This window comes from Nipponia nippon, unplaced genomic scaffold (assembly GCF_047370975.1).
Source record: "Nipponia nippon isolate SJK-2023a ecotype South Korea unplaced genomic scaffold, ASM4737097v1 scaffold_14, whole genome shotgun sequence".
Classification (NCBI taxonomy): domain Eukaryota; kingdom Metazoa; phylum Chordata; class Aves; order Pelecaniformes; family Threskiornithidae; genus Nipponia; species Nipponia nippon.
The window spans coordinates 11802199-11828367 of NW_028262330.1; the positions used below are offsets into that span (position 1 = coordinate 11802199).

Genomic DNA, 26169 nt, shown 5'->3' on the forward strand with positions numbered 1-26169 from the left:
CAAGGGATGCTGGGGGATGCAAAGGGATGCCAGGGGATGCTGGGTCATGCCAAGGGATGCAGGGGGGGATGCCTGGGGGGGATGCTGAGGGATGCTCAGGGATGCCGAGGGATGTTCAGGGATGCCAGGTGATGCCGGCTGATGCCAGGGGGGATGCTGGGGGGCTGCCAGGGGATGCTGGGGCCATGCCAAGGGATGCTGGTGGGATGCAGGGGGGGATGCTGAGGCCATGTCAAAGGATGCTGAGGGATGCCAGGGGATGCTGGGCCATGCCAAGGGATGCGGGGGGGGATGCTGAGGGATGCCAGGTGATGCCGGGGGGATGCCGGGGGATGCTGGGGCCGTGCCAAGGGATGCCAGGTGATGCCGGGGGTGGATGCTCAGGGCCAGGCCCGCTCCAAGGCCCCCCCTGCCCTGCAGAGCCCGCGGGGGCTGGCGGCCCCGGACTACATTTCCCAGCGCCGCCGCGGCCGGGGGCGGTGCGGGGCGGTGCGGGGCGGCGCGGAGCGGCGCGGAGCGGGGGGCGCGGAGCGCAGGCGGAGGCGCGGAGCCGCGCAGGGGCGGCGGGCCCGCTCGGCTCGGCCCGGCTCGGCTCGGCCCGGCCCGGCCCGGCGAGGATGCGGGAGGGGCGGCCCGCGGCCCCCCGCTGCCCGCCCGCCCTGCCCGCCCTGCCCGCGTAAGGGGCGCCCGCGCCGCCGCCACCATGAAGAAGCAATTCAACCGCATGCGCCAGCTCGCCAACCAGACCGTGGGCAGGTAGGGATGGGGACGGGCCCTGCCCGCGCCCTGCCCGCCCCACCGCCCCGATCCAGCGCCCTGCCTGCATCCTGCCTGCTCCCTGCCGGCCTCACTGCCCCTGCTCCCTGTCTGCCCCCTGCCTGCCCCTCTGCCCCCATCCCACACCCTGCCTGCATCCTGCCTGCTCCCTGCCTGCCCCACTCCCCTGCTCCAGCACCTTGCCAGCATCCTGCCTGCCCCACAGCCCCAGTCCTGTGCCCTACCTGCTCCCTGCCTGCCCCGCTGCCCTCAGCCTGCACCCTCCGAGGGTCCTGCCTGCCCTGCTGCCCCTGCTCCCTGTCCGCCCCCTGCCTGCCCCTCTGCCCGCATCCCACACTCTACCTGCGTCCTGCCTGCTCCCTGCCTGCCCCACTCCCCTGATCCTGCACCCCACCAGCATCCCGCTGCCCCACTGCCACTCCACCATCCCCACTCCCTGCGTGCCCCACTGCCCCTGCTCCCTGCCTGCTCCCTTGCCTGAGCCCTGCCTGCCCCACTGCCCCTGATCCCACACCCTGCCTGCTCCCTTGCCTGAGCCCTGCCTGCCCCACTGCCCCTGATCCCACACCCTGCCTGCTCCCTGCCTGTGCCCTGCCACCCCACGGCCCCTGACTGCTCCCTGGTCCCCTGCCTGCCCCACTACCCCTGATCCTGCACCTTGCACCCTGCCTGTGCCCTGCCTGCCCCACTGCCCCTGCCCCCTGCCCATCCCCTGCCCGCCTCCTTGGCTGCTCCCTGCCAGCCCCACTGCTCCTGCTCCCTGCCTGTGCCCTGCCTGCTCCCTGCCCTCTTCCCGTCGCCCCTGTTCCTGCCCACACTCTGCCCACCCTACTGCCAGCCTGCAGCCTGCCTGCCCCACTGCCTGTGCTCCCAGCCCTCAGCCTTCCTGCTCCCTGTATGCCCCTTGCCCTGCTGCCTGCATCCTGCCTGCTCCCTGCCTGCTCCCTGCCTGCACCCTGACCACCCCTCTGCCCACACCATGCCCCACGGCCTGCTGCCTGCCTGCCTGCCCCACTGCCTGCACCCTGCCTGCCCCACTGCCCCAGTGCCCACACCCCGCCCCCTCCCTGCCCATTCCCTGCCTGTAGCCCCCTGCCTGCCTGTTAACCCCTGCTTGTCCCCCTGCCCTCACCCTGCCCCACTGCCCCCCTTGCCCTTGCCCCACACCTGCCCCCTTTATCCACTGCTTCCCTGCCTGCCCCTGCCCGCACCCTGCCTGCCCCTCTGCCCCTGCCCATTCCCTGTGTCCCAGGGCCAGGCCGCGGGGACACCAGCTGTCCAGGCACCCCAGCCCTGATGCTGTGGGGTGCCCCACTGGCCTGCTCCCCCCAGCATCCATGGGTGGCCCTGGCTGGCTGTGGGGCAGGGGGGAGGCAGGGGTGAATCGGGGTGCGGGTGGAGCGGCCGTGCCCGCGGGGATGCCGCTGCGCGCCGATGCGTGGCCAGGCCCGGGTTTGGTGCTGGCGGTTGTGTAACTCCCGGAGATTTTGCAGCTGGGAGGGGGATTTATTTATTTTTTGCTCCCCAGCGTGGTGCTGGGGCATCGGCACAGCCGGGGCGGCGGGCTCAGCATCCCCTCCTGGACCCGAGGGCTTGGACTGTCGCCTGCTGCCCCGTGTCCCCCCTCGCCGTGTCACCCACGGCGATGGGGGACACCGCACCGGCTCTGCGTCCTTGGCCGGGCTGGAGGCGGTCGGTGGTGGCAGCTCCTGCCTCGGCCGCGGTGCTGCCGCACGCCCCGGCACATGGGCACGGGGCTGGGATGGCCGCAGGGCACCGGCTCGGGGCGGTGTGGGAGCGCGGTGCGGGAATAGGGTGCGGGAGCACGGTGCGGGAACGCGGTGCAAGAATGCGGTGTGGGAACGCGGTTTGGGAGCACGCTGCAGGAATCTGGTGCGGGAGCACAGTGCGGGAACACAGTGCGGGAACAGTATGCAGCAACACGGTGCGGGAGCGCGGTGGCAGGAACGTGGTGCAAGAATGCGGCGTGGGAACGCGGTTTGGGAATGTGGTACAGGAATCTGGTGCAGGAGCGCGGTGTGGGAATCCGGTACAGGAGTGCGGTGTGGGAACGCGGTGCAGGAGCGTAGTGCGGGAGCGTGGTGCAGAAACACGGTGCGGGAACGCGGTGTGGGAGCATGGTGTGGGAATGTGGTGGCGGAGCAGGGTGCAGGAGTGCGATGCAGGAACGTGGTGCAAGAGCGTGGTGCTGGCAGCGCGGTGTGGGAGCGCAGTACAGGAATGCGGTGCAAGAACATGGTGCGGGAGCGTGGTACAGCGAACGTGGTATAGGGAGGGCGGTGTGGGAATGCAGTGCGGGAGCGCTGGGAGACCGGCACTTGCCTCCCTTGGGGGAGCGGCAGGAGGAGGCTGTTTTGGGGACAGAGTGTGTGATTTTCTCCTTGCATCTGCGCCGGGCTGGGTTTGCTCTGCGGACGCGCCGAGGAGGTTTGACACGTCTCCCACCCACGGCTGGGGGTCGCAGGGGAGGGGTGTCCCCAGGTCCCACCGCCGCCGCGCGGGAGACGTGAGCCGGGTACCGCGCGCACGCCCGGCTTCAAAATGGTGCCGCTGACAAGGCGAGCATCCTCCTTCCCGCATCCCCCAGGAGCGTGGGGCCACGCCGGGCTCCCTGCAGCGCCCGACTCGCAGCCTGGGGAGCGGGGACGGCGGTCGCGGGCCTTGCAGCCACTAAACCCCTAATCCTCTTACGGGCTCGCTGCGATGCCGGCTCGTGCCGGGCAGCTGGGAGGCTCCGTCGGTACCCTGGCACGTCTGCTGCCTGCAGAGCTGCCTGTGCTGCCAGGCTCTTCGGGCTGGGTTTACTGGGGGGGTAGGCGGACCCCTCTTTGCTCAGCGCTGGGCCAGGGTGGCTGGAGCCTCTGCAGGGCTCAGCGGGAGCTCGGGGACCATCCTCTTCCTCGGCCCAGCTCTGTTGGTCCCCGTTGCAAGCGTGGGCTGATGTTTTATCCCTCTTCCCCACCGCAGAGTCCGGAGCAGCAGCTGGAAATAAGGAATAATAGATGGAAATAGGGAATAATACGTGGAAAACAGGGAATAATAAAAGCAAATAGGGAATAATAAATAGAAATAAGGAATAATACATGGAAATGAGGAATAATACATAAAATGAAGAATAATACATGGAAATAAGGAATAATACATAGAAATGAGGATTAATAAATGGAAATGAGGAATGATAAATGGAAATGAGGAATGATAAATGGAAATAAGGAATAATAAGTGGAAATATGGAATAATAATAGAAACCTGGTGTTTTGTCTGCCCCGGGAGAGGCTCGCCGGGGTACGTGTGCCGTCACCCTCCAGGGTCTGAGGGGGGTCCCCTCCTGCTCGTCGCCAAATGCCAGTGGGCCACCATCACCCTGTGGTGCCAGCGCCCCCGAGTCCAGCGCTGAGGACCACCGGGCTGGATGCTGCCCCAGGGCTGGGGTCTGCACTGCATGTGGAGGTTGTCCCTCAGGGGGAGACGGGGGCGTGGGGGACAGTTTGCAGTGGCGGTGGCAGTGGTGGCATCCAGCCGGTGTCACTCCTCCCAGCAGCACCCGGCCCAGCAGATCCTGCTGCCGCGGGGGCGGCTGCACTCCCCCCACCAGCCCGGGGGGCTGAGCTGGGGCTGTGTCCCGCAGGACTGGGGGACAGGGGTGACATCTCCCCAGCCACCCTGCGGGCTGTGCAGAGGGAGGTCCCAGCCCCTGGTGGCTTTTCCTGCTTTTGGTGATGCGGTTTCCTTAAAAAAGGGAAGAAAAAAGGCAGCCGAAGGGAAAAACCCTGTCCCTGGGTCTGCCACAGCTGCCAGAAGTACCTTGGCAGGGGACAGGCAGGGGACAGGCAGGGGACAGGCAGGAGCAGCCCTGTGTCCCTGTGAGGTGGCTGCAGCTGGCCCTTGTGCCGGGGGAGCCTGTGGCTGTCGGCGGTTGAGGGACAGGGCTCACCTGCATGGGGAGCGGGCGGGGTGGGCCAGGGTCAGGGTCAAGGTTAGGGTTAGGGTTAGGGTCAGCATCAGGGTCAGGGTCAGGGTTAGGGTTAGAGTTAAGGTTAAGGTCAGTGTCAAGGTCAGGATAAGGGTTAGTGTCAGGATTAGGGTTAAGGTCGAGGTTAGGGTCAGGATCAGGGTTAGGGTGCCCAGTGGGTGAGTGAATGGGGCCAACCAGAGCAGACCACGCTCTGCTGTGCCCTGAGCATGTTATTTATTTTATTTTATTTCATTTATTTATTTTATTTACTTAATCTATTTTATTTAAGTCATTTCCCTAGATAGAAAGAACTGGGGATGCTCGTCCCAGCCCAGACCCGTGCTTGGTACCCAACTTCAGGAGAACGACTGCACCCAGTCTGTAAGGGGCCATGATATTTATCTCTGTGGGGTGGAAAAAGGGAAGATAAATCAATAAGTGGCTGTAAAACATTTTGAAGATGCTCTCTGCAAAGCGCTTGTATTTTTTATTTCTCTTTATTTACCTGTTTCATCGGCAGCCGAGCCGGCGGGAGCTCACACCCTCGCCTCGAGGTCGCAGGACGATGGGCGCAAGCGTGCCGCAGCGCTCGCTCCAGCGGCCGGAACAGCCCCGTGAATTTTCCAGAATTAGCTCGATATGGTTTTTTTCTTCCATCGGGAATAAAACGGACGCTTGCAGCCGCGCGCAGAATGGCACGTCTGGGTTCCCGAACGGCATGGCCGGCGGTGGGGGGACACCGGGGAGGACAGCGTCAGCTTGCGGGGGTTGGTTTTTGCCTCCTGGTCCTTTCTGAGCATCCCAAGATGTATCCTCCATCTCGGGGGACAGCGGTGGCATTTTGGACTGGCTGTCACTTTGGTGGCTCTCGAGGCAGATGTTTTTCCAAGCACCAAGACGTCTGCATGTAACTATAAAGCCTTGAAACGGCGAGGTTTTATTCTCTGTGCAGCAAGAATATTCTGCAAGAAATAAGGACGTTCTATTCTGCGTGTACAAAATAAGGACGGAGGGAATAAAAGCACCACCTGGGATTTTTCCGATGGGATTTGCAAGAGGGAATAACATGCTTTAAATAGCTGGGTTCCACGTCGGCACTTTGGGGTGCCGGGGGCTCGCCATCAGCAGACTCCCCCCGGGCTTTTTGGCTTTGCCGAGCGCCGCCGCACCCCTCGGATGGTGCCGGCAGCATCCCTGCAGCCCCGGGGATATTTTTATCCTCCTCGCAAGGCCGCAGCGCTGGCGAACTGAAATATTCATGGAGCGGGCTGAAGGTTTTGTCCCCGCGGCCAGCAGCCTCGGGACCCTGCACTTTGCAGGGGCTTCTCTGTGATTTTCAAATCCGGACCGAAGCGTGGTCAGGATGCGACCCTGGGGGGCGTTTTCCTTTGCCAGGGATGTGCTGGGAGCGAGGAGCAAAGGACCCCGTGCATCCCATGCCAAAGGGATGCTGACGCAGGGAGCTCGCAGCCGGGAAAGGGGCAGGAGGAGAGGAAAAGAGGCTTTTCTGCCTTTAAAACTCTGTCCCCCATTTTGCTTCGATTGCTTTGGTTTTCCCAAGGGTGGGCAGAAGGACGGAGGAAAGCTGGACCAGCCTTCCCCAACCCGTTTCACCCCACTTTTCCAGCCTGGCTCAGCCGAAGGCGGGCGAGCGGCCGGGGGCTGTCCTGGCACCGTGCCTGCTGGGTGGGCATCACTGCCCTTAGCCGCAGATTTGGGACACGGGGACCATCACTCCGGGTCACCCGCTGGGGCAGGACAAGCCCGGGATGCGCTGAAGGAGGCGCTGGCGGGGCCATCCCACTGCAGCTCACTGGATGTTGCAGCCCAGAGTTGTTTCCCTCAGGGATTTGAGCAGCAATTTGAAGATATAAATATTTGATGTTTCACTTCTCGCCTGCTAAAAAGGCACCAGGAAAAATCCGCAGCTCCATTTGGCCTCGGCCGGATCCTGGTTACGAGCCGTCGGGCCGTGTGTCCCCCGGGATGCAGTGGCAAGGAGAGCTCAGGTGGCGGCAGAAGCTGGGGATGGCGTGGTCCTTGGACCAGCATCCAGCCTGGACCGTGATGCCCAGCGGTTCCAGGGATTGCCTGGATGAGACCCGAGGGGTTTTCTCCTCCCTCCGGCACACACGGTGGATGCTCAGCACCTTGTCCGAGCTGTGTGGTTGAGCCTCACCTTACCAAGCTCACCTCTGAGCTTTGGGGGCTCGAGGACCTTGAATTTTCCCGCGGGTACTAGCCCCCAGGCATGTGTGGCGGCACCGGAGCGAGATGCGGGCAGGACTGCGATGGAGCTGGGCACCGTCCCCGAGCCGGCACGGAATGGCGGGGCAGACCCATCCGTGGGAATTAACGCTCCCGGCACGGGACGGCCTTGGCCGGGTTTTCGTGCCTCCTTCTGCCTGTGCTTGGCCATGAGGCTATTTTTAGGCTGGAGCACACAGAAATCAGGGGAACCGGCCGGAGGCAGTAATTAAATAGCAATTAAATATTTCTGGGCACGCTGCAACAAGGGGGTGACTGGGGCCAGGGGTGAAAGGGGTGTTTGGTGGGCAAGGGGGTCCTTGGGGCATCGTGGACACGCTCTGCCTCCGGAGACGCATCCTTGCTCCTGCCCGTCCCCGTGCTGGGTGAAGCACTTGCCTGCAAGCCAGGTGCGATGGTTTTCCCCCCTTTGGAGGGAATATCGCTGGGAAGCCCCCTCATGCTTTGAGTTTTGCTGGCCGAGGGCTAAGTCCAAGACTGGGAGCTCCTTGTCTTGGGTAGCTTGGGCATCAGAGGGGGCCGGTGGCAGGGACACAGGGCAGGCACTGGATGGTCCAGCCTGGAGATGCCTGGCAGCAGGAGATGCTCCAGAAAAACACCAGCTTTGCTACAACTCCCCAGGTCAAGGCACTGGAAGCTCATGTAGTATTTATTTGGAAATCAACTTAATTGGCTTGATTGGTGTTGATTTCTGCTGGCAGCAATTAGTTTTTGCAGAAGCGAATGCCCAACCAAATTGTAGCTGCTTCCCCCGCTCATTTGCTTTTAACCCTCCATATTAATTGTCCCTCTTCTCCCAGCTGTTGAGTGTCTGGGTGCTGGCTGAGGCTGAGGATTGCCTGGATTTGTGCTGAGAAAAACAGCCCCAGGGTGGAAAACTGGAGGGGAAGGGGAGGAGTGGGCTTTTACTTCCCTAAAGGAAAGATGAAAGAAAGCATTGAAAGCTGGTAATCCTGGCTGCCTCTCCAAGGGATGCTCCTGCAGGATGCGTCTGACTCACAAGGTATGAAGTGTTGGGGGATTAGGGACCAGCCAGGGAAACTGGGGGGGTTCCTGCACCCCTGGTTTGGGTGCTGTTGTTTGCTGAGGCCACCTTGCATGAGCAAAAACCATCTGCATTTCCCCGGGGGTGGTCGTGTCCCAGTGCAGGAGCCCTGGCTGCATTCACCCCGTGAGACACGGGGATGGGAATACCCATGTAAAAATGAATGGGTGGGAAGAATTGCACAAAGCTGATACTGCTTTAAACTGGTGCACAGAGGAGATGCTTCACTGGTGCTGCCAGCTGCCTGCCCTGATGGTTGCGCCGTGGGATGCCACAGCCACCGGGTAGCCCCTTCCCAGGGCTCTGCTGCACATCAGACCCTTGAACATCATTCGTAGGGTTGAGGTTATGGGATAACCACAGATGGGACCTGAACCCCGCCGGGGCACAAGGAGGGGGGGCTGGTGTAGCTCCCCAGCTGCCCCAGGACACGGTAGCCTGTGACCCTCTGCCCGCCCGGCGTTGGGGTCCTGGCACCCCTGGGAATTCCGTCAGGCGTGATGGCAGTTTGGGAAGGAGATGGGTTTGTGCAGGCAGGAGCTCGGCTGCCTCCCACACGCGACTGGAGCAGCATGGGCAGGGAGCAGGTCCCGGGGGCCCCTGGGCTCAGGGCGGCCGTTGCCGCTACAGCAGAGGCTGAATTCGGGGGTCTGTGCGACCCCTCGAGCAGCTTCATCCCCGCTCGGCTCCGGCTGCTTGTACGGAACCAGCACCGGGGCAAGGAGGGGTGCTGGGGATGGGCAGGGGATGGGCTGGGGTGTGCTGGGAATGGGCTGGGGATTCCTTGGATGGGAGCAAGATGCCAGGCTGGAACAGGGAGAATATCTCTGCTGGAGCCAGACACGTTTCCCAGCATCGGTTGCATCCAAACTGGTTCCTCTTGACGCTCTTAATGGATTTCTGTAGGGTTGCGGTTTCGGAAGCCCCTTTGTGGTTTGGGCTCCAAAGACCCGCGTGGTCTGAACGAAGCGCTTGAGAGCAACCCAAGAGCTGGGGCTCCTGAACCCCAGGGGCTTCCAGCGAGTGGTTTTCCCTGGGGATGGGAGGCCAAGGCGAGAGGGCTCGGGGGAGGCACGGGGACCCACAGCCCCCTCGAGTGGGACGCTGTTTGGAGCAGGAGGGAGCACGATATGAGGAGAGAGAAGAAAGCACAAACCAGAAAGGTTTGTTGACAAGGAGGGGCTGAGCGGAGTTGCTCAGGGCTGAGCCCGCTGAAGATGCTTTGCCGAAGTCCACGGAGCGATGCTGCCGTCCCGTCCCCAGAAAAGGCAGCAGGGTATTCCTCCATCCCCGCTGGGTGCCCTGGGGAAATCCCTGGGTACCAGGGAGGTGGCACTGGGGCACCGGGATCTCCTTCAGCATCTGAGTGCCGGCAAGGGCTCAGCACCCAAAAAATACCCCTCAGGCAGGACGGAGCCTGGGGCGTGCAGGAGAGCCTCCATTGCCCCGGCCGCTCCCTGGCAGCGCGTGTGTTTTGCCGCCAAGCATCGCTTGCTGCAGGTTCGCAGGATGGCTCATAAAACCATATAAGCTCCCGTAAAACCGTATTAACTTTAGGCCGAGACTTCAGAAACATAATGGATATAATGGGATTTTTCCCAGTGGCATTAGCAGCACGGAGCTATAATGCAATGCAATGTCAGTGGTGTAGAATTTTTTAGAATATTTTGTAGTCTTTTCACGTAAAATGGCCATGCAGAGCAGCTTGGGCTGGGCTTTCTGTGGGCTGGGAGGCACTGCTCAGTTCTCGCACTCCTGGATGTGATTTGCAGGTTGTGGAGTGCTGCTGGTGGGAGCAAGTACAGAGGCAAGGGGAATTATTTGTATTTTTTTGGTGCATTCTGGAAAATTAATAAGGAGCTTTAGGTGGGGTGGCAGGACATCAGCAGAGCCACCTTGTCAGCAGGACCGTGCATATGTAGAGCAGCAGGATCCGTCCCGCTCGCAGCTGCTAAGCCGCGTTGGATGTTGCTGCGGCCGGGTTGCTGCCCCGGTACCTCCGCGGGGCCGGGCTCTGCCGTGGGAGCTCTGTGCCGTGGCTGCTGGTGCCATCACCCGTAGGGTCCGGCTGCCCCGAGGCAGGAGACTTGTTCCCGGCTTTGGCTTTGCGAAAACACCCTGTGGTGGCTTCTGGGGCCACGTTTTACCCCATTCTGCAAGACAAGCACGGGAGCAGGGTGATGCCCAGCTCCGGGTGCCGGCGCTTGGTGCTGGCAGGACGTGGTACCCGGCTCCCACCGCCGCGAGTGACACCGGTCCAGCGCAGCCCTGCCACATGCCCATGCCACTGCCGGTGGCTGCAGCGTGTCCTTGAGGCCACGCAGAGACCCCCATCCCCATCGCAAGCCAGAGAGGAGGAGAAAGCATCCCAGCTCCTGCAGATGCCGAAACCAGGCAGGGAAACCCGTGCTGCCACGGCGTGCCCATCGCTCCGCTGCGTCCTGGGCAGCTGTGTCACAGGACTCCAACAGCCTCTTTGCTTATTCCTCTCCATAAAATGCTGCAGCCTTTTTTTCCCGCCGCTTTTTAAAGCCAAATTAATCTCTGGCAGGCTCCCCAACCTGCTTAAGCATCCCGGGATGTGGCAGGGCTGGTGCGGGTGTCTGCGCCGGGGCTGTGGCTGGGGGATGCTCTCTGTTAGAGTTGCTGAGGTTTCTCATGCTGAGGATATGCTTAAAAGCAGAACAAGGCCAGATTTTTGTTATCCTGTTTGAAACATCATTTTCTGCTTCCCGAATGCACGGTGGAGCGTAGCACGTGTTGGTTTGCAGCTGCTGGGAGGGAGACCTGCTGGCGCGGGACCGTGGGGTCTGCAAAACCCATCCATCAGCCCGGCTGGAAGAGGAGAAAACGCACTAAAAACATCACTTTTGGGGGCACGTTTTCCCAATGGTGCAAGGACAGGAGGGACTTCTTTCTCCCCTGGCATTTTTTTTTAAAGTTTGGAAATGATTTTTGGGGTGCACAACGCTCGCCTGCGTCCCTGCCACCTCCTTCTCCTTCGGGATGCTAAATACATCCTGCGCCGGGGTCGGGAAGCAGGGCTGGCCGTTGTGTCGGTGCCGGTGGATATTTGCTGCTTTCTTCCCCGTTTGTGCTAATTCTGCGGCGTTTCCAACCCTGTCCATAAACGATAGCAACGGTGATTTGCAGAAGAGGAGGAGAACCTGAGCAGCCCTTGCTCCCGGGCGGCCAGCGCATCGCTTCCGTGTCGTGTAGAAGATATTATAAGGCTTTCATTTAAATCCTTTTTTCTTTAAATTAAAATAAATAGGTTTTTTTTCTTTCATTTTTAAAACCAACTTAAATCAGACACTGGGACAACTTTCATACACAAACCTGATTTAATGCAGTTAATTTACGCTTCTTAAAAGCCTTTGGATGTGGTGTATTTGCGGATGAGCCCATAGACCAAGCCCTGCCCTGGCTGGCCGGGCTCGCTCTTTGAACCTTGCTCTGCCGATGCTTATTCCTTATTTCCACTTCTTCAGTGCTTCTCTCAGTCTCTCAAAGCTGAGAAACCAGCTTGGGTAGCAGAAAGCAACCAGGGCTCAGGCAATAAAGGTATTTTTTGAAGAAGAGCACCGAGCTTTTGTTGTTTGTTAATGAACCTTTAGGGCCTAATTGGCTAAATCACAGCTCTGCCTGAGCACATCTTGACGGAGGTCATTTTTCAAAGAGAGATGATGCACTAAAGTTGTAAAAAAAGCCCCGAAGAAAATTATAAATGATCCAGAGCGTGATGGTTTAACTAAGCCTGAGCAGATCGGGTGAGGAGCGGCCGCAGGGGCTTGGCGGGCAGGGATGCTACGGGTCCGTGCGTGGCCGAGGAGGGTCTTGCAGCAGGTTTGTGTCTCCTGCATCCCCGGTGCTCCTTGCTGGCAAAGACAGCGATGACACAAGCTCTGGAGCGGGAAATCCGGCTCCGACGAGCAGCGGGGAGGGTTACAGCGAAGCCCCGGGCAGCAGCTGCCACCGCGGATTCAGTCGTGAAGAGGCTCAGTCGTGCGGACGGGTTGTGTCCGTGAAATCCACGGAGCTGAGGAGGTGCCAGAGCCCGGCACGGCCCAGGAGCTGCTTTCATGCATAGATACCCCGCCTCCCTGTGCAGCACTGGCCACATCCTCCTGGGAATTTAACATCCCTGTTTTGCTGGGGATAGTAGAAAAATAAGGGGGAGATCAGGGGTGGACCCTAAAGTGGCCTGGGATGTGGCACACTTGCAGTGAGCCGTGAAGGTCTCCATCCTCTGCTTATTTAGGAGGTGAGGTGATGGCTGGTTGGATCAGAGAGCCTCGAAGCACCGGCTGCATCCCGATGGAAAAGCACATTCAGCTGTGCCTGGTACCGCGGTGTGCAGCCCCGGCGCTGCCGTGTGTGCCGGACCCTGCGCCGACGCTTTATGTTCTTTCTTGTCTTGCAGGGCTGAGAAGACGGAGGTTTTGAGCGAAGATCTCCTGCAGGTGAGGTCCTCTGCAGCTGGTCCAACCCATGCCCGGGGTGCCTGTGGGTGTCTGGGCAACCCACCCGTGGGTGCTGGAAGTGGCAGCAGCTCCGTGCCAGTCGGTGCCATGGTGTCCCGTGGCAGTGAGATGGGCTGGGAGGAGGAGGAGGGGGGTGGGAGCCTGGGAAGCGGCATTGTCTCCCTCCCACGCGCCCTCCCAGCCCTTTCCCAGCCTGGTTTTCAGGTCAGCTGGAATCGGATCCAGTCTTGTCTGTGCCAGGATGGCAACCTGATAGGGCCGGCCGGATTGCGGGCACCCACGTCTCCCATCTCTGCTGCAAAGCCCTCCCTGGGGACGGGGCATGTGGCAGCAGGGGACGGTCCCCAAAGCTGATGGGTCGGGCGACTTCAGGAAAACAGCCCGAGCCAAAAACCTCCCGCGGTGCCTTGGAGCATCGGCTGTGGTGCTCGGGTCACGGTCTGTCGGGGACGTCTCGTCCTGGTGCTTTTCGCTCCAGGAGCAGGGCTTCCTGCACGCCCCGGGGAGGGAGGCGGCTGAGAAATTGCCAGCAAAGGGACTTGAATTCCCAAATCCATCACTGAATTCCTGAGGTTTCTAACTACATGTTCTCTAAATCACCACTCATAACTTGGGCACCGACGAGCAAAACAGCTGCCCAGCCGTCGGTGAGGGTGCTCCCCGCTCCTCCTCCTCCCTCATGGTGCAGGCATCCCCTGGCGTCAGCCGGGCCGGCTGCTGTTGGGTCCGCTTCAAAACCTGGTTTAGGGGGAAGCTGATGTATTTGTGCCTTCCAGCTTGGGATTTGGTCTGTGCCGTTGCTGTCAGGTCGCGGATTCTGCAGAAGCAGCCAGGGAACCGGTGTGCAAGGATGCCGGTGGCGGGAGGCAGTGGCCTGCAGGTGACAGTGACTGCAGGGTGACCTTTAGCTCTTTCTGGCCGCCGTGTCCTGCCTATGTGTGCCCTCGCTTGGACCTAGCGATGCTGCTCCCTGCACACATCGGGCTTTAGCAAGAGCCGTGTCCTAGCCAGAAACGTGAGCAGGGTTTGAGTGAGCCATCGCTGAAGGTGAAACCGTGCTGGAAGAGGGTGAAATGAAGCTCTGGGTGCAAATGTCCCAGCCGCCCGCATCGGTTAATCCCTCCCACGGCCTCTTGCTGCTTTACCGGGGATTTAGCAGCCGTTTCCATCGGGACCAGCCCAGCCTGTGCGGGGGGAGCGAGGTTGGTCTCTGGTTCCACCAGCACTGGTGAGGAATCACTGGTGGAAGCGGCCGGGTGGGCTCCCGGGGCGTTGGTGGGTTGGTTTGCTGGTCGGCAGTGCCGTCCTCGTGGTATGCACCCCTGCGAGTCCATCTCCAGCCCTGGGGATTTGGGTTTGTCTCCTTTCTTCACCAGTGCTGGTGGCAGGGATGGGCAGGGTGCGGCGGTGACGTGCCCCGCTGTCCCCAGGGGTGGGCAGCCCCAGTAGGACAGAGGGGAGCTGAGTGTTCCCTACCACCAGCAGCCAGAGGGAACGTCGATAATGAACCTTTTTATTTTTTATTTTTAATTTTTAATTTTTTGGGCATTTTTCCTTGCAAGCTCTGAGGTCTCCATGACCCCTTGGCACTGAGAGCCAGACCCTGCTCTTACAGCCGTCCGGTGACATCCCGGCGCTAGCCGGCATCTGCGCCGGCACCGGCGAGGGCAGGCTTGGCTTCGGCAACGGGGGTTTTTGCATCTTTTGGAGGGGTGGATAATTCGGCCGGGAGGGTGGCGGGTGCTGCCTTGTCCGGGTGTCTCCTGAAGAGTCAGCCACGTTCACGGGGGGTCTGTCTCCAGGGGTGGCGGGGAACCCAAACCCTTCTGGGCCTTCTAACGGCCTCCAGTCCGGCTCCTCCAGGTGGGTGTGCGCCCGTGTCTGTGCCCTTCTGAACATCACACCCTTTCCTTTCAGCATATAGATGGACACGTATATATCTATATAGATAAAAATAATATATATTATATATTAAGTTATATATATATTATGAAAATTGTATATGTATATTTTAAAATAATAGATCTCTGTGATGCCTGGCTGAGGCAGAGCATCCTCTGCCGTCCCTGCATGGCTCCCTCCTGCCTCGAGGACTCGCACGCTGGAGAAGCTCAGGACTTCTCCCGCTTCCCCCAGGCAGGGAGCATTTCTTTTTTTTCCAGAATATTTCTCAAGATTTTGAGCTTTAGGGAATATTTTTTTTTTCCAGATTGTTTCCCAAGATTTTGAGATTCCCATGTTTTCCCTGAGTGTCTCAGCTATGTATTTCAGCAGATGTTTGCTTACGTTGAATGGCTCATCTTGCTGAGTTTTGGGATGAAATTCTTAATTTAATCGATGCAGGGGCGAATAAGGCAATTTGCAGTGCTGGGTTGGAGCTGCGGCCGGTTTGGTTTGTGGCAGGGCTCGGCAGGGGACAGACACCTCGCCTGGGGATGCAAGGGCCATGGAGGCTGCTCGGGATCCGGCCCTCAGCCTTGCTGGGGCGTTAAGATGGGGCAGCCTGGTGAAACCTTCTCCTGCTTAACGCATCCCTGCCCTGGGAAGGGGCTGGGCTCCGGGGCTGTCGCATCCAACACAGCAGCAATTAAAATTGCTTTAAATGAAAAGCAAGAAGTCTCTTATGTCCCTGTGCGGTGGGTGCGGGACCAGGCGGGATACCCCGGTGATGGGCATGGCTGCATCCGCAGGTGGAGAAGCGCCTGGAGCTGGTGAAGCAGGTCTCCCACAGCACCCACAAGAAGCTGACGGCATGTCTGCAGGGCCAGCAAGGCGTGGATGCCGACAAGCGCTCGGTGAGGCTTTGGCGGGGCTCTGAGGATGGCGGGCGGGCTGCCGGCGGCGGGGCCGGCGGGGTGGGAAATGCAGCCCTCTCTTTGCAGAAGAAGCTGCCGCTGACGACGCTGGCGCAGTGCTTGATGGAGGGATCGGCGGTGCTGGGCGACGACTCCCTGCTGGGGTAAGGGGGGTCCAGGTCTCCCCTGGTGCTCTGCCGGGGTGCCGCCGCCGGGAATTGCTGCGGTTCCTTATCTGTGATGCCAGATAATGGGGGGGTTTCACAGCGGTGTCGGAGGGGCTGGGATGCTGGTGTGATCTCGGTAGCCCAGGGGTGTGCTTTATTCTTCTTGTGATGAGCTGGGGTCCTTTAGTCATGCAGTATACAATGTAAACGATATATATTTTAAGAAAGTTTGTATGATTTCAGACTACAATTGGTACAATAGTTAGGGAATGAGGTTTTTCCTAACACCCAGGGTGCCCGCAGTCCCCGGGCTGCTGCCCTCCCTCCAGCCCTCTGCCAAGGACGGGCTGCCCTGCGCTGCTGCCGAGCCCCCAGGGGCTTTGGGTGGCCCTTGCCCACCCCCGTGGGCACAGGACCCATCGCTCCCCGCCATGCCCGCCGTGCCCAGCCCTGCCGGTGCCCTTGCAGGAAGATGCTGCGGCTGTGCGGGGAGGCGGAGGACAAGCTGGCTCAGGAGCTCATCCACTTCGAGCTGCAGGTGGAGAGGGACGTCATCGAGCCCCTCTTCGTGCTGGCCGAGGTGAGCGGCGGGCGGGGGGGTCCTCGGGTCGGGGTGTCACCGTGCCGGGGACTCGCATCTGAAACAAGCCTGGGGGAAAGCAGGGTTTCGGTGCTTCGGTGGTGTATTTGGGGCAGTGGTCCCTGTCGGGCCCCTTCGCCTGCCCTCGCTGCCCTTGCTCCTTTCTGCCTCTCCTGAGGGCAGAGGCATTAACACTCTTATTTCTGACCTGGTTTTCCAAGCTCCAGACACATACCATTGTTGTTTGGGATTTTTTTTTTCCTCCTTTTCCCCTCTGCTGCCAACTTTGTTTTTCTATTTTACCCAACAATTTTTTCCCCTGCTTTTCCATCTCACAAAATGTCTCGGGTTTGGTTCCGATTTTATCTTCCCTGGCAGAAACAGCAAGAGCTTTGTGGCACTGCTGGTGTTACCAGGACAGGCGAGCAGAGCCAGACCACAGCTTTATTTTGCCAAATCCTTTGGCAAACTGTGCCCATGCATGGGAGGCTTTGCGTTGCCATTCCCAAAAGCCCTTTTCTTGCCTTCATCCAGCTCCCCATTGCAAGAGGCTTTGATCCCGCAGGGATGCTCCTCTCCGGGATGCAGGTTCTGCGGTCGGAGGTGTCGGGGGGTGGCACAGCCCGGGTGGGGACGCGGAGGAGGGACAAGCCCTGCCATCTCCCTCACGGTGTTTAACTAAGGGGCTGCATCCTTATCCGCCGGGCTTGCACCAGCCCAAACTCCCAGCGTCGCAGTCAGGTATGACCTACCCCGCACCTCTCCCCGGGGATGTTTATCTCCTCCCGTTCCTGTGTGTTGCTGCAGGTGGAAATCCCGAATATCCAAAAGCAGAGGAAGCACTTGGCGAAGCTCGTGCTGGACATGGACTCCTCCAGGACACGGTGGGCAGCAGCTTCAAAGCTGCTTTATAAAAATTCCCAAGCAATGGGTAGTGCCAGGGAGGGCACGTCCCAGAGCCCTGGTACCGCAGCTCCCTTGGGACAATAAATCTCAGCCGTGTCACCGTGTGCCTTGAAGTCAAGCTCTGCAAGGAGCCAAGATTTCTGCTCTTGTCTGCAGAATCCGTAGACCCCTTTTCCTTGCATGCCCTCTGCAGAAAAGAGTATTTTTTTTCTGACACAAATCTTTATTTTTTTCCTCTTTTCCCTATCTTGGTGAGTTCTTATGGAATCATAGGATCGTTTGGGTTGGAAAAGACCTTTAAGATCATCGAGTCCAACTGCTAACCCAGCACTGCCCAGCCCACCACTAAACCATGTCCCGAAGCACCACATCTATACGGCTTTTAAATCCCCCCAGCGATGGGGACTCAGCCCCTGCCCTGGGCAGCCTGGGCCAGGGCCTGACAGCCCTTTCAGGGAAGAAATTTTTCCTAATATCCAACATAAACCTGCCCTGGTGCAGCTTGAGGCCGTTTCCTCTCGTCCTATCAATAGAATCATAGAATCGTTTAGGTTGGAAAAGACCTTTAAGATCACCAATTCTTAGATGATGGCAAAGAGCCGGGTGCTCCTGCCGCTGTAGAGTAGCTCTGGGGTGGAGCTGGGATGACCCTTGGGACCATCCTGTGTCCCAGATGCTGTGGTGGGACCCGGCAGGCTGTGCTTTGGGTTTTGCCTGGGCTGTTGAGTTGGCCAAGGCCCACACATCGCGGTGTGCCCTGGGGAGAGGTTTGGGAGGTGTCCGTAGTCCCCAACGTCATGTCCAGGCTCTCCCATCGCCTTCCTCTCTCTTCCCGCCTGGATGAGGCTCATTCTCCTGCTGAAAATAATTGCTTAATTAGAGCCCAGCGCGTGCAGCCGGTTGTGGGGACTGGGGATGTGTAGGGTTGGGAGCGGGTGCTGCATCCTAGCCTGGGTTGGGACCATCTCCATGGTGCTCAGCCCTGGGGACCATGGTGGGCTTGGCTGAGGGGGGTCCCTGGGCTGCCCTCCAAGTCCGCAGGGATCTGGCCACTGCTCTGCGGGTCCCCGTCCCTCCCGGTGACAGCTCTGCCCTCTCTCCGCAGGTGGCAGCAGTCTGCGAAGTCCTCGGGTTTGGCCAGCAACCTGCAGCCTTCAGGTGCCAAAGCCGACGCTCTCAGGGAGGAGATGGAGGAGGCGGCCAACAGAGTGGAGATTTGCAGGGTACCCAGGGGTCCTGGGGCGATCACTTCTTGCTGGGGTGGGGGGACCTCAGCATCCCAGGCACCGTGGAAAACCCACAGCCTCCCCTCTTACCCCATTCTTCACCTTCTTCCTATGCCAGTGCCCATGGGAACCCTTTTCCAGGTGGTCCCATGCCCAGAGGCAGCCCGGCGGCAGCCCTGACCCCCCCATCACCACCGGGTGCTGCCGGGGCTCACCGGGTGCTCGAGGTGCCACCTTTGAGAGACAGCAGCTGCACCGGAGCTGCCGAACATGGGTGATGCTTGCCAGCCAAGCAGGGCGACCCCAGCTCCAGTGTCCCCATCCATACCCCGCCGGAGCCAGAGAGCATCCCCTTCCCAGGGGACCCATCCCAGCAGGAGCCAGCGAGCTCAGCACCGAGTAAACCCAGCCCTGGCCCAGAGACCTGCGGGAAGCACCAGCACGTGCCGAGCCCACGCATGCCGCCCAGCCACGTCACCCCCGCCATCCTGCGGGAGCATGACTCGCCCAGCTGGTCACGCTGGGTGTGAAGAGTGTCCAAGAGAGGGGGACGCTGCTGCCAGCGCCTTCATCGTGGGCTGCGGGATTCAGCGATGAAACCTGCAGGCAATTTTGTGTGGCTTTAAATTCCCCCGGGCAGAAGATGCAAAGGTTCAGGTGAACCTTGCACTATGAGTTTTGGGTAGGAGATGGAGCTGGGTGCATGTCTCAAATCCTGGCTCTTTTCTCCAGGAGCACAACCAGAACCCCTGTTGCCTTTAAAATCCAGTCCCAAACTCATGCTCTCTCCATCTTCGAGCATCGCAGCCCCACGTGCCCAGCAATTTCCAGCAAACTAGCTCAGCCAGGAGCTGCCCCCCAGTATATTCACCCTACTCATGGTGGGTGTTGCAACTGGGACGTGCTCGCAGTGTTTTGAAACCCTGATTGTTTTCCTCCAGTTGAGTTATCCAAGGGGATTCTCAGAAAGGAGCAATTTGGGAAGTGGCAAAGTCTATTTGCGAGCATGAGGACAGAGAGACGCGTGTCCTGGTGCCAAAGGGCTCGTTGCAATTCGGAGCAAGAAACATCCCATGCCCCATCAGTCTGGTCCGCACCAAGTGGTTGGGACGCTGCCCGCGGCTGCCGAGCCGTGCGCGCTGCTTTAACCACAGGGCTAATTGCTGCGTGACAATGAGCCACTTGCACGTGAGGAGCAATGCTGCAAGGTGCTGGGACGAGCAAACTTGGGGTTTAATTTGCGCCGTTCAGCCCGCTGGGATGTGCAGCCTTTGGCTGTGTTGTGGTTTAACCCCAGCTGGCAACTGAGCCCCACGCAGCTGCTCGCTCGCTCCCCCCCGGTGGAAGAGTAAAAGTGAGAAAACTGGTGGGTTGAGCTAAAGACAGTTTAATAGGGAAAGCAAAAGCCATGCATGCAAAGCAAAACAAGGAGTTCATTCCCTCCTTCCCATCGGCAGGCAGGTGCTCAGCCATCGCCAGGAAAGCAGGGCTCCATCACACGTAGCGGTGACTTGGGAAGACAAATGCTATCACTCCCAACATGCTCCCCTTTCCGTCTTCTTCCCCAGCTTCACATGCCCAGCGTGACGCCATACGGTGTGGGATATCCCTGGGGTCAGCTGTCCCAGCCGTGTCCCCTCCCAGCTCCCTGTGCCCCCCAGCCTCCTCACTGGTGGGGGGGTGACAGCAGAAAAGGCCTTGACTCAGTGTCAGCACGGCTCAGCACTTGCCAAACCAGCCCTGTGTTATCAGCGCTGTTTCCAGCACAGATCCAAACCATAGCCCCACACCAGCTGCTGTGAAGAAAATTAACTCTCTCCCAGCCAAACCGGCACAGGCTGACAGGTTGTTTCCAAGTAACTCTCACTTCTAGAGAGCTCGTTGCAAGGCACTGGCTAATTGTGGGCTCTGGAAGGAGCAGGGCAGCGAGGGTGGAGGGCAGCAGAAAGCAAAGCCCTGCAATGCTGCTGTGTGTGCGGCATCCCAAGCGCATCTTGAGCGGGTGCTGCAACATGCCACGTTGCACCTTGGCTCCTGGTGTGGCCAAGCCGGTCCCTCCTGGTGGCCTCCGAAAAGCCCATCATGGTGGTATCAGGGCAGCACGAGTGGGACGGTGACTAATTCTCTGCTCTCCGCAGGACCAGCTCTCGGCTGACATGTACAATTTTGTGGCCAAAGAAGTAGACTATGCAAACTATTTTCAAACCGTAAGTGCCACCCATACCCATGGGACTCCTCCGTCCCCATCCGTAGGGGTGACAGCCAGTGCCGTCTCTCCCCCCAGCTGATCGAGGTGCAGGCAGAGTACCATCGGAAATCCTTAGCGCTTTTGCAGAATGTCCTGCCTCAAATTAAAGCCCAGCAGGGTAAGTGCCGGCGGGGTCTGTCCCGCTCCTGCATGCAATGCCGAGGACTCCACGTCACGCCGGAGCCATACGGGACTGCGCCGTGCCGATGAGCTGGCTGCAGCGTGACGCCACGCCATGGTGTGGTGCTGGGTTTGTGGCTGAGCATCCTCCCTTTGCTCGCCCCGTCTGCATCCCGCCCGCCCCGGCGCTGGGGAGGGCATCCCCGTCCCACTTGGTGGCAGGGGGCAGGATCCAGCCGGCAGCATGGAGCGGGGCGGGGGGAAACCTGCCCAAATATCCCCATCGAGCGCAGCACCGGAGGTGGGAACCCAGCGCCAAGGGGGATCTTGGGGCTTTGCTTTGCAGTGCGCAACCTCCGCAGGAGGTGGGCTGGGAGACCGAGGTCGGGGAAAGCCCCGCACGATGGCCCCAAGAGCAGCGCGTTCCCCAGGGCAGGGCTCGGGGTGCTGCCGGGGCAGGGAGTGATCTGTATTTTATTTTTTTCTCTTGATCCTACAAAATATTCCTGCCTCAAACTGTGATGGAAGAAGGGGGAATATATTGCAAAGGTTTGCCTGTGATTGCTCCCCCCGGAAAACGTTATCCAGCCCCTTTGAAATGTCCTGTGTGATGACTGGAAAACATTTTGTTTGGATTTCATCTTTAAAAAGCACTTCCCGAGCCACCCAGGACGGAGGTGTGGGGTCCTGTTGTTTTAGCAACACTCAGATGGAATATTTTGCTGCTGAAACGCTGTGATCCAAGGGGCTTTCGGGGAGGGGAGGCCGGACCCGGTGCCGTCCCCGCCATGTCCTCTCCTTCCTCTCACCCCCTCTGCCCGTCACAGAGGCGTGGATGGAGAAGCCCTCCTTCGGGAAGCCCTTGGAGGAGCACCTGGCTGTCAGCGGGCGGGAGATCGCCTTCCCGGTGGAGGCGTGCGTGACGATGCTGCTGGAGTGCGGCATGCAGGAGGAGGTGGGTCCCATGTCCTACCGCCCTGGGTTGGGCATGATGGAAGGGACATGGGTGCAAGGGGATAAGGAACCGGGGGGCTTTGGGGACATCCCTGGCCCCAAAGCTTGTCTGATGCTCTCCCGTGTCCTCTGCGAAGGGTCTCTTCCGAGTGGCTCCCTCGGCCTCCAAGCTGAAGAAGCTCAAGGCCGCCCTGGACTGCTGCGTGGTGGACGTGCAGGAGTACTCGGCCGACCCGCACGCCATTGCAGGTAGGGGCTGCCTCGGGGCGGGGGGGCTGGGGTGAGCAGGATGACCCATCCAGCCCCCAAGCGCCCACCTTGGGCACCCAGAGGGTGCACGAAGTCTCGTTGGAAGCCAGTAACTAGGGGTGTAGTCCAGGGGTTGATATGGGGTCCGGTCCTCATTAGCATCTTCATTAACGACGTGGACGATGGGGTAGGGCGCACCCTCAGCACCAAACCGGGAGGGGTGGCCGATGCTCCAGAGGGTCGTGCTGCCATCCAGAGGGACCTGCATGGGCTGGAGAGATGGGCTGAGGGAGACCTGGAGAAGTTCAGCCAGGGGACATGTCAAGTCCTGGCCCTGGGGAGGAGCAGCCCCGGGCACTGGGACCAGTTGGGAAGCAGCTTAGCAGAGATGGCCCCAGGGGTCCTGGTGGCCACCAAGCTGACCATGGGCCAGCAACACGAAGGCAAATAGTGTCCTGGGCTGCAGTGGGAGGAGTGATGGCAGCAGGTCAAGGGAGGTGATCCTGCCCCTCTGCTCAGCACTGGTGGGGCCACACCTGGAGTGCTGAGTCCAGTGCTGGGCACTATGAGAGACATGGACATACTGGAGAGTCTCCAGTGAAAGGTCATGAAGATGATGAAGGGCCTGAAGCATCTCTGCTAGGAGAAAAGGCTGAAGGAGCTGGAGCTGTTCAGCCTGGAGCAGAGATGGCTTGGGTGGGATCTCATCGATGGATACAAATACCTGCAGTGAGGGTGCCAAGAAGTCAGAGCTCTTTCCAGTGGTGCCAGTGCCAGGACGAGAGGCAGTGGGCACCAACTGAACCACGGGAGGTTCCCTCTGAACATCAGGAGACACTTTGTCATTGTGCAGGTGACCAAGCATTGGCACAGGTTGCCCAGGGAGGTGGTGGAGTCTCCATCCTTGGAGATACTCAAAAGCCATCAGGACACAGTCATGGTCCTGCTGGAGCATGGGGTTGGACCAGATGACCTCCAGAGGTCCCTTCCCACCTCAACCTGTCTGTGATTTGTCCCAAAGCCTTTGAACAGCAAAGGCAGCGTATATGGGGGGACAAATGTAGGTGCAGAAATACAGCTCTTGGGGCGTTCGGGAGTTGCCATCCACCAAGGCGCACAAACAAGTTTGCGTAACCTTGACCTGCACGTCCCCTCCCCAAGCCAAGGGCTCGAGCAGAACTTTTGGTCACAGGCAAGGAAGAAAACAGGGATGCAATTGTAATCCAAGGTGGCATTGGGGACCTGGTGACACTAATGAGGGTGATGCTGATCAGGAGTGGCTCCGCAGGAGCAGAGAGCGGTCAGGATGTTTCACACGTGTTATCATCAAGCTAGCCATCTTCTCTCTACCTCTTGTGGGGTGAAGACCCTCTCCAAGCACAGATCTGAGCCCGCAGGGCTGCTATTAAGCATTAATTGGGTTCAAATGCCAGTCGGCTGCCCCCATCCTGGGCTGGGCTCTCCAGCGGGTGCAGGATTGGACCCTGGTTTCCTACTGACTGCAATGGGAACCTTCTTCCAGTGCAAGGAGCGGTGAACGTCCTAGACAAAAAAATGAGTATTGAAGAGCTGCGTGAACACCCAGTGGAGGCAAAAATGGTGGAGGGAATTGGGGAGGTGCCCAGAGGGAGTAGGTGGAGGTGGCGAGGTGGTTGCTGGGGGTCAGGGGATGCTACGGGCTCTGCCAGGCTGGAGGGACTAATGGGTGCTTTGGGATGTGTGGGTGGGGAGGCTGGGAGGGATGCGAGTCAAAATGCCAAGGAGTGAAACCGCTCGGTGCCTGGTGGCCAGTGCCACTCATGACGCCTCCCGCGGTGCTGAGCCCTGTGTCCCTTGCGTGCCGCAGGAGCCCTCAAGTCCTACCTGCGAGAGCTGCCAGAGCCCCTCATGACGTTCGAGCTGTACGAGGAGTGGATCCAGGCCTCCAAGTGAGTCTGGGGCATCTCCCCCATTCCTCCATGACACGGGCGGTAGCACCTCGGGTCCCCGTGGATGGTTTGGGGACCGTGAGCGATTTCTGACATGGCTCACAGCGTTTTGGATGTTTCCTCTGGGGTCTGAGAGCCAGGAGCGTTCCTGTGATGCTCCTTGAGCATCGTGGGTCCCAGCAGCAAGGGTGGCCTTGGCGTCCCCCACCCCTGATGTCCCCACCGTGATCCAGAGCACCCTGGCCAAGGTGGCTGAGCTCTCCTAGCATCTTTCGGCAAGCCCGTGGGTGCCGGGCGCTGCGGCCATTTCTGGATGGGTGTGCAAAGCCTGGGGACAGCTGGCCAAGGGAGCTCCCACCTGCTTTGCTGGGGTGCTCTGCACCCTGAAACCCCCCCAAACCAGCAGGGTGGGGCCAGCTGAGGTGGCACCAGGGTGCCTGCTCCACCGTGGGAGGTGTTTGGGGTAGGGGGTGAGGGGCAGAGGGAGGTGGGAGAAGGAGCTCTCCTTTTAGGGTGGGAACCACCTCAGTGGTGCCTGAATATGGGTCTGACCATGTCCTCCCCCTGTCCTGGGACTGCTGGAGCATGGCAGGGACGTGGCGGTGGCTCGACGGAGGGGACAGTCCCCAAGGGTGGCACATGGGGGAGCAGGCTGTTGTTTTGGGGGGCTGTTTGCAGTAATTTCGCCTTCAAAGGGGAACACATCCCCAAAACGCAAACCTCGGGGGGGCTGTGCAGAGGTGAGGGGAGGAGCAGCATCCAGCCTGCAGCCGAAAGGTTTCCTTCTCATTTTGGCCAGGTTTTTGGGGTTAATTTATTTATATAATGTTGGCAGCAGCCCCAGGGTCTCGCGGGGTCCCTGAGGGCAGGGCTGGGAGGTCCAAAGCCCTGGGGTGGGGTGGGAATGGGGGATGACCCTCTCGCCCACCTCCTCGCAGCATCCCGGAGCAGGAGAAGCGGCTGCAGGCTCTCTGGAACGCCTGCGAGAAGCTGCCCAAAGCCAACTACAACAACATCAGGTGAGCCTGGGGCCAGCGGGACCCGGGGAGGGGATGGAGTGGGAGTCATCCTGGAACACCCACACGGCTTGGCTCTGCTTGCCAGGTACCTGATTAAATTCCTGGCCAAGCTGACTGAGTACCAGGACACGAATAAAATGACGCCGAGCAACGTGGCCATTGTGCTGGGACCCAACCTCCTCTGGCCGCAGGCAGACGGGTAAGGTATCCGGGTGGAAAGCGAGCGTGCCAGAGGGATGCTGGGGAAGGGGGTGTCTGGGGCCAAAATCCTGTTGGGAATCATGCTGGGCTGCGGCGGGGTTGCTGAGCCGCTGCCCGCCGCCTTGCAGGAACGTGACGGAGATGATGACGACCGTCTCGCTGCAGATTGTGGGCATCATCGAGCCGCTCATCCAGCACGCCGACTGGTTCTTCCCCGGAGGTAGGCTGTGCCCCGTGGCCATGGTGGGGCAGGATGGGCTTCGTGGGACCTCCCGGCCCTCCTCCTGGGGAGGGGGTACTGAGCTGCTGTAGTTATTTTTGCCACCCCCCTCTGCTTGCCTTGGATTGGGGGGGGGGTCTCAGGCAGAGATCTGGCAAGACTCATCGCAGCAGTGAGCCCAACCCAGCCGCTCCAGCATCCCCTGCAGTGCCAATACCCCCATCCCACCCCTCACTGAGGACACACAACCCAAGGTCCCCTCCCCTCTCCTTCCCCCACCGCAGACATCGAGTTCAATGTGACCGGCAACTACGGCAGCCCCATGCACGTCAACCACAACGCCAACTACAGCTCCATGCCCTCCCCGGACATGGACCACGCAGACCGCCGGCAGCATGACCAGGCGCGGCGGCCCCTCAGCGTGGCCACGGACAACATGATGCTGGAGTTTTACAAGAAGGATGGGTAGGGTCTTTGCGGTGCCAGGGTTTGGGGAGAAGGGAGGTGGTGGCACTGAGGTGGGGGAGGTTGGGTGGGAAGACCCCCCTGCTCCCCATGCTGGGCTCTTGGGGATGCTCAGGTGGCCGGGGGCTTGATGCCTGCCCCCAGCCCGCTGTGTGGCACCGGGGCTGTGCCATGGTGGGGTCGGGTGCCCTGGTGTCCCCAAGCTCTGCGGGCTCCGCTCCTGGGCAAAGCTCCCCGCTCCCAGCCTGTGCGTGTCCCCTGCTGTGCCACCTCCCAGGGACCACAGCCAGTCGGGTGGGCTCCAGAAAACACCCTGGGGCTCTCCCCATCGACAAAATATGTTCCCAGGCCTCTCCCCATCTTTAAAAAACACCCCCAGGGCTCTCCCCAGCTCCAAAAATATGTCCCCAGGGCTCTCCCCTTCTCCGGCAGAGCCTGGTCCCCCCGTGCCACTCCCGCCCCCTCGCTCGAAGCCCCTTGCCCCCGCAGCTCCCTTCCGAGCAGCGGGCTCTCAGCCTGGGCACTGTCAAGTTTTAGGGTC

The 26169-nt window shown here is 60.1% G+C and overlaps 1 protein-coding gene across 1 annotated transcript in view; it reads left to right on the forward strand.

Moving 5' to 3' along the window:
* Window positions 1-654: 654 nt before the first annotated feature.
* ARHGAP44 (Rho GTPase activating protein 44) overlaps window positions 655-26169 on the forward strand; it is a 30162-nt gene continuing 4647 nt past the window's right edge. The window contains 16 exon segments of the mRNA XM_087750586.1: window positions 655-756; window positions 12490-12529; window positions 15241-15345; window positions 15433-15509; window positions 15981-16092; window positions 16900-16976; window positions 18104-18221; window positions 20363-20431; window positions 20509-20590; window positions 21420-21547; window positions 21684-21795; window positions 23642-23723; window positions 24662-24742; window positions 24828-24941; window positions 25072-25163; window positions 25448-25628. Coding sequence (XP_087606712.1) covers window positions 704-756; window positions 12490-12529; window positions 15241-15345; window positions 15433-15509; window positions 15981-16092; window positions 16900-16976; window positions 18104-18221; window positions 20363-20431; window positions 20509-20590; window positions 21420-21547; window positions 21684-21795; window positions 23642-23723; window positions 24662-24742; window positions 24828-24941; window positions 25072-25163; window positions 25448-25628 — 1523 coding nt within the window. The 5' untranslated portion in view covers window positions 655-703.